Source organism: Saccoglossus kowalevskii, chromosome 8 (assembly GCF_978046115.1).
Source record: "Saccoglossus kowalevskii chromosome 8, keSacKowa6.1, whole genome shotgun sequence".
NCBI classification, from domain to species: domain Eukaryota; kingdom Metazoa; phylum Hemichordata; class Enteropneusta; family Harrimaniidae; genus Saccoglossus; species Saccoglossus kowalevskii.
Window position 1 is genome coordinate 9,775,575 of NC_140648.1, and position 7,939 is coordinate 9,783,513.

At 34.8% G+C, this 7,939-nt stretch overlaps 1 protein-coding gene across 1 annotated transcript; it reads right to left on the minus strand.

The window, feature by feature from the left end:
- Window positions 1–342: 342 nt before the first annotated feature.
- Window positions 343–7,855, minus strand: LOC100378056 (N-sulfoglucosamine sulfohydrolase-like). The gene is made up of 5 exons (XM_002731766.4): window positions 7,685–7,855; window positions 6,284–6,550; window positions 3,437–3,587; window positions 2,180–2,418; window positions 343–1,486 (listed from the first exon to the last, which is right to left on the minus strand). Exons 1-5 carry the CDS (start codon window positions 7,803–7,805, stop codon window positions 708–710), a joined length of 1,557 nt encoding a protein of 518 aa, XP_002731812.3. The 5' UTR covers window positions 7,806–7,855; the 3' UTR covers window positions 343–707.
- Between the last annotated feature and the right edge of the window lie 84 nt (window positions 7,856–7,939).

Sequence of the window (7,939 nt, forward strand, 5' to 3'; positions counted from 1 at the left end):
TGATTGCAATCAGTCAACACATGTCAGAGATTAGATTTATGAAACAAAATGATAATCAATGTATGTACCAAGTCTGAATTGAATCTAACGATCCATACTTAAAAGGGGAGTCAAGCCAAGCAACATAATGCTCCCCAAATGTAGGAGAATGCAATTTATAGTTTTTGTGTGTCACTTTTCTTTCTCTAGATATTTGACTTTTCACCAATATTATGTAGTCCGCCATCTTGATTCTCCAGCAAAGGATTGTGGGTAAAGTGTGACATCATCTTAATTTCTGACAACAGTGAATATGATGTCATACTTTACCCATAATCCTTTGCAGAAGAAGCAAGATGGTGGACTACATAATACTGGTGAAAAATTGAATATCTAGAGAATGAAAAGTGATATAAATAAACTGTAAATTACATGTCCTTACATTTGCCAAGCTCTTTCATCTGGGAGTATTAGGTTGTTAGCCTTGAGTTTTCCTTCAATTTTGAAGCGTTAAAATGGCTGCCATCTGGCCATCTTGAACTGGATCATGAACATGATGTACATATGTGTAAAGTTTGAATGGCATCTGTCAAGGCATGTAAGAGATGTTGCTCCAGAACTCTAAAAATGAATTAACTGCACAAATATTTTGTTGACTCCATGAAATACCGAATTTTGTTTGCGAGCTATAACCTCGGAGATCTGTCATACTCTGTTTGCTGTTGATGCTATAATCTATTATCTAAGGGCATACACTGTGGGTTCTCCTTGTATGGACCTGAATCCTCTAAAACTCCTCCAGGAGAACATCTCCAGGGATCATCAGTTGCTAGTTGCCATGACAACAGCTTCTTTTTGAGATTTTTCAAGACATCTGCATAGCTCTTGTCACTCACCAAATTGTGCGTTTCTAGAGGATCAGTTTTTAAATCGTACAACTCCCATTCAGATCTGTAGTAATAGTCGTTTAGTGTCTTAAACCAGTGTGTTTCAGTGTGATCTCTGGTTCGGTTCAGGATATCTTGAAATGATGGCGAGATGTAAAAGTCCTGATCAATTGGAAAAGGCATTCTATAAGCTAAATTCTGTATCAGTCTGTAATTTTTATGCTTGACCACCCTCATTGGGTAGTACATTGTTATTTCATGCAAATTGTGACTAGCATACACTGTCTCCCAACCACTCGTTGGTTCCTCCTTCAAAATGGGAAGTAATGACTTTCCAGAGAGTTTCACATTTTCTTTAAAAATCTTATATTTTGGATACGACAACTGAAACCAATCCAGTATGGTTGGAAGAATATCTAACGTACTGGCCATGGCATTGGTTTCTTGTGACCATCTCGTTTTGTGAGTTGGTGATGATACCAGCATCGGTTCAGACATTCCAGATTCGTAAAGATTGGTTCTTCCATTAGGGAAAGGTATGCCATTATCAGATGTATAGAGCACTAGGGTGTCATTCGCATGTCCGGCATTGTGTAATTCTTTCAGTACCAAACCAATACCTTTTCAATGAAAAAATGTAGGAGATTTAAGCATCAATTCATGTTCTTAATGAATTGTTATCATCAAACATTATACAAACATCTATAATTCAAAACTGTAAATACTGTAGAATACTTTATTTTCGCTTGGAATTTATTTTCGCTATTTTCGCTGGAGGGACGATCCCGTGAAAATAAAATCCAGCGAATATACTTTTTTTTCCTATATTTCACATTAAACTCATCAAAAATCAGTGAAAATAAATTCCATACAAAACGCCCAAAAAGCCTTTTCAGCGAAAATAAATTCCAGTGAAAATAAAGTATTCCACAGTAATGTATTTGCTTTATTAGGAGTGCACGTGTATAAATGAAATACAGGTGAACAAAGTGTGAATATATGGTATGGGGAACTTATAAAATGACAATAAACAACAATTGGATACGCAAATATGGTATCCAAAGAACTTTTCAAACTTTTAACGATTCAAGCAAAATTGGGATAATATTAGACATGACGGAGTCGCATACAATCTAGTTCATAATTTGACCACAAGCACTGTCCAGTTGTCACCTTATAACAGGGCTGCATGTGGTACAAATCAACCAATGAAAACATATCAATAATGAAATGCATCTAATAATAATATGATGAGAAATAACTCAAAATTTTTTCAGGATAATTGAGGATGAAACAATGTGTTTGGTATATACCTTGATCCAGTCTACTAATAGTTGTATACTGAGCTGCAATATCAGCTCTGGCTGCTGGTGTATCCTGCACAAATGGTGGCAACTGCACATCCAGTGCGGTATAATGGATCGGCTTCCAGTCAGCTATTATCCCCATTCCTGGATCACCATTCCCGAATTTCTCACAGAAATTTCCATATTCTGGATGTGTGTGCCCACATCGATGTGGGTCATGGAAAGCTACATAAAGAAAAAATGGTCTGAAATAAAAATTATGATACAAGTCAATAAACAATGTGTAGTCACTGCACAATATTCAAAGCATTGAGTACATGCTGAGATTATTCCTTCCAATTAATCAGTCGGAGAAAAAGAAAAGCAACCTGCTGATGTCAGTAGCAAAAGTAGAGGGCCTGTGTTTTTGCCACTACGGTATTTCATATTTTTGATAAATGTAACTAGGTAAGCCAGAATGACCAAATGAATATACATGCTATGCTTATATAAAATCACCTACTGTAAAATACTTTATTTTCGCTTGGAATTAATTTTCGCTATTTTCGCTGAAGTAATAATTTAGTGAAAATAAAATCCAGCGAATATACCTTTTTTTCCTATATTTTACATTCAACTCGCCAAAAATCAGTGAAAATAAATTCCATACAAAGCACTTAAAAAGTGATTTCAGAGAAAATTAATTCCAGCTAAAATGAAGTATCTCACAGTATAGGAAGTTGTAAAATAAATTTCCAGCTATTTGCATGCAACTATCATGGACAACAATAGGTAATGCTAATGCACAGATATTTGACAGAAACTAATATTATAAGAATCCGTAATAATCAAAATTAAAGCAGGGGAGTCGTCACCTGCGCATGTGTCAGATGGCCATAGCGTGTCATTGTTTACAAACAAGTGTCTACCCATGAGCCTTTGCGTTTTCAGTGTGTGTTGTTATCGCTGCTTGGGACTCAATTCCCGCGCATGCGCAGGTGACGACCCACTCGTTTTAATAATCGGTGAACAGTAAACAATGGACAACAAACAAATGACTGACAATCATATAACAATGCATAGTCAAATCAGAAAGAGAAAGATATATTGACCTTTAGACATACATGCACAGCCAAGAACTTATGTCAGGTGTTTTGCAAGGATATAAGCACATTCTTTTTGACAGATCCTACCATCACGGTTACTAAAAAATGTGCTACCATGAAGGATATATGCCAAGGGAAAACCCATCATGAACTATTTGGCATAATGTATGAATTGTACCTCGTATCCTGGGTGTTAAAAAACTCTTGTACAAGTTCTTTAATTCTGGTGATATTTCTCCCAACTTGCATTATAGAATTATTCTCTTCTGTCTCAGCAAAGTCAAATGGATAGACAGATTCTGGTCCAACATGTTTCTTTCCAATTATTCCTGACACACAAAACAGAATATTTTTACTCTTACATACAGTATGGTCTGAGCATAACCTAACATTTAGCTGACTTAGAGCTAGATTTGCGTGTTTTCAAACCTCCCATATATTTATATTTTGCAGTTTGTATAAATATGTTTCATATTAGTAAACACTAGAAAGAATAAGTTGAAATTATTGATAATAATGTTACAGACTTTAATATTAATAAGTTTCAATGAAAAGGCAAAGCAGGCTGATAGCTAGCTTAGAAGTGACATTACGCCCAGACTATCGTTATCTTGGTAGGTCAAGGTAATCAAGTGCATTAGTTAAAAATATTTTTTTAAAGGTTTTTAGAATTTGAGAAACGTTTAAAGGACGGTGGTCGCCGCCCAACGCATGTGCGACATTTGTGTTGATAAACATTGATTTTCCCACAATCCAATGCGCTCTTCTAATGGAAATCACAAGTATGAGGTTTGACCTGGGTGCAACTAATTAAAACTTTGTAACATCTCAGTTTGTACTCGTTGATCTGCGCAATAGCCGAAGTCAGCATCTTTGTTTATATGAGACCTATATATCTCGCGCATACATGGCATGAATACTGCGCTTTAAGAAAAGAAACTGATTGGTTTTCAACAATTTTAAATATAGTTTTCAACATTGCTTCTGTGTTTTGTGATTGGAAAACAGCAAATATGTAGTAAACAGAACTTGTTTGTTTGCAATATTTTGACAATGGTGGAAGAAAGGTCAAAGGTCAGTTTACTTGACATCTTTTTCACCTTGCCATAATCATAGAAGTCAATGTTAACATTGATATTAGATAAATATTTTAAATCAGATATTTTATATTAGAAACCAATCATTATCTCATCAGAAGATTGTAAAAAACCTATGTCACATCTCAAAAAAGATGAGTGCAAATGTAGGGTATGAAGGTCATGAACCAAGGGCTCAGGCGATTACCTGATTAATCTGATAGCAGACCAGTAAAGATCAAACATATGTACATATATTAGTTGTAATCAGCGTCTTGTGTTTGTCAGTTAGTCACTAAAATATATATTGAATAAATCAGCAATATCTAATGTTTGCTCACATTTGTAAGAATCGTTAAAACAACAAACTCACGATGGTCAATTTATTTGCAAATTTACCTATAGGCATGTTTTCTCATGCCATTTGATTGCACTATGCACCTACAGTCAATTTCTTTCTGCTCAATCGTATTGCTAACAAAATTAATTTTAACATTTGACTTTCAAATGATTATCAATTGCATATTGCATGCATTGGTAAAAGAAATATAGAACAAGCATTGCCAATGCACAGTCCAGGTTCTGTGTTTAATGCTAAATTCCATCACTAACAGCAATCCAGGAATGTGGGTATACTTTTGGCAAAATAGTGCTGTGATGCGATCAGTCTTTGCTGATAATTGTACTGTAAAGAAACGGAGCATATTTGATTAAATCACTGAAAAATGTAATGTACAACCAAAATCTGGTATGTAGAATCATTGTACAGCCCACAACATTAATCACAAATTTATATACCTGATGAGTTGCAATGATGTTGAAATTATAAGACAAGTGGGTGAATATGTATATGCCACATTTGACATTAGAACAGAACATCCAATTAAAAAAAAAATTCTTACTTTTATCATTTTTTTCTCCTTTTCTTTTGAGCATTTTACATTTTTTTTTTTATGTATTTCATTGTTATTGCTTTTAACTGATGAAAAATTTATTTCAAGGATGCGATAACAAATTTGTTATTAATATTGTTATTGTACTGAGTTTGAACGAAATCATGCAAGCCATCACAGAGAAGCAGTTGTGTACAAACTTTCAAGTTAATCATATAATAGCAAAGAATCAGCATAGAAATGAATAAAAACAAATGACTGTCAATCAGCCATTTTTGTCAAAATACAAAAAAATTATGATATGCACGTGTAACCAAATATGCATGATTCTCATACAGACAGGGCGATGAACCTCTTCTGTTCAACATTCATGTAAACGATATTAAAAATGAAATAGAGCAGTCCAATAATGACCCCCTTTCTCTAACAGTTATATGAAGATGATCTGCTTTTGCTGTCTATTTCTGAATCCGGGCTGCAAAACGCTTTAAACTCACTAGAAACCTACAAAATGAAAACTAGAAATCAATACTCTAACAAAGGGAGAACAATATAAAATTCAGACAACCAGCTGCCTCACAATTAAAAAATCTAATCTAATAATAGAGTTATGATTTTCCATTTTTTTTTCTCTATACATACTAGAATTTTGTTCTTTATTGTCATGTCATCTCAATGAGGATACAAGTTCAATATAAAGATTATTATTATACATCTGTCATTGTAACACCATAAGTTACAGCGTGCCGTAATTTTGCGATATTTTACAGGGTATTTTCATCCTACAAATTCAAAATATGAAATAATTATGCGCATAAGCTGCCATCTGGGTTTGACCGGACTCCACACAAAGAAGTTCGCTGATTCTGTTCTAAACTTTTTGGATTTCGGCATTCCCATGACATATGCTTGGAAAGAAAAGATGTATAATAATAAGGTTATGACAGTATTCCGCGCATCGACCTCTGCTGGGTGTTGGACGATACTCCAGCTGTACTGTCTTTGTGCATACTTTGAGGTATTCTCGTAATAACCTTAAATTATCACTACTCCTACCTGTTCTTATCTGTGCATGTTTTAATATTCTTGGCAGACTCTGTACAGCATCAAAAGACATGAAGTGGTGGTAACCCTGATGAAGACCATACATTCCATTCTGATGTTGTGGAAGTCCTGACAGGATTGATGATCTACTTGGTGAGCAGCTACTCACTGTTGTGTAGGCATGTTTGAAAATCACACTCTTCTTGGCCAAATAGTTGATATTTGGAGTACGACAAACAGTATTGTTGTACACCTGTGTTTCAAATCCAGCATCATCTCCTGAAATTTTATAAAATATACCTGGTCCATTATCAGTAATTATCATAAAACTATATTTAGTGGTCTCTGTCTTCAAGCCAATAATCTCATCAAGCAATATACTAGCAGATTTGTGAAATTACAAAGGGTAACATACGCCAAATTGAAAGTGTCAATAATGTAGACAGTGTCCCATTTTTTTTTTAATCTTTTCTTCAGGTTCTCTCCATTTCAGCTCAGGGGTAGGGTTAGTCCAGCATAATAAACTTCACTTTGCCCATGGAAAAAGTCCATATTAAATTTTGTAAATACTTATTAAAAGTGAATAGCAAAGCATGCCTACTAGAGCTGGGAAGACTTCCACTCTTTCTTTCGAGTATTACACACATGATAAAATAATGTATTAACATCACTAAAAAACCACACAACTCTCTCGTACTTAAAGCATACAGACTTAGTGTACTACTAGACAATGTGGGAATGAAAAATTGGGTGTCTGGGATAAAACACATACTAAAACTTCTGAATATGGAAAACATGTGGAAGGAAATCAAAACAACGAAGGAAGATAACATTACTAAAACTTTGGTTGAAAGACTAAAGTTAAAATTTCAGCAAAGTAGTTTTGATTTATTGCATGCTCTGCACATATAGGCAACTCAAAAAAGACACCTTCTTTGAAAAATATCTGGCAGTTGTAAAAAATCCATACCATAGATCAGCCATGACAAAACTCAGAATTAGTGCACACACTCTTAAGATTGAGACTGGAAGGCATCAAGATATAAAGGTAGCAGAAAGGAAATGCCCAGTTTGCAACACTCAACAAATTGAAGATGAAGAACATTTCCTTCTTCACTGCCCATGCTACAATAACATCAGAAATGAATTTTTCCAAAAAAAAATGGCAACGCAAACATTGATCAAATTTGTTTAATAAAAATTCTAGAAAGCAAAAATGAAACACATTGATCAAACTTGTTAAATTCATTTATCAGTGCTTTAACTTGAGAGAAGAAAACATGAAACTTACTGCACCAGCTGCCCATAGACCCTCCCACCAGCTGCCCATAGACCCTCTAAACTAAACCCTTCCGGGTTTGAATTTTTCCGCCGAATTCTTAACGCCATATTATTGAATCAATGTGAACATACCAACAATCAGCAAGACATTCCCGTGTGATGGAAAACACAACATTATTGATAAAAACAGCAAAAACAGGAACATGGTACGCCCCCTTTTCCAGCAGACAGACATAAGTATCTTGAACGACATTTTTATAGTGAGGAAACAGGTCAGGTGGCCAGGAAACTTGTTTTTATATCCCACAATGCAACCTAAATGCGGTAACGGAAGTACAAACTCTAACCCAAAGCTTTAGCTGTGACGTATTGTATTAAATTAGCATA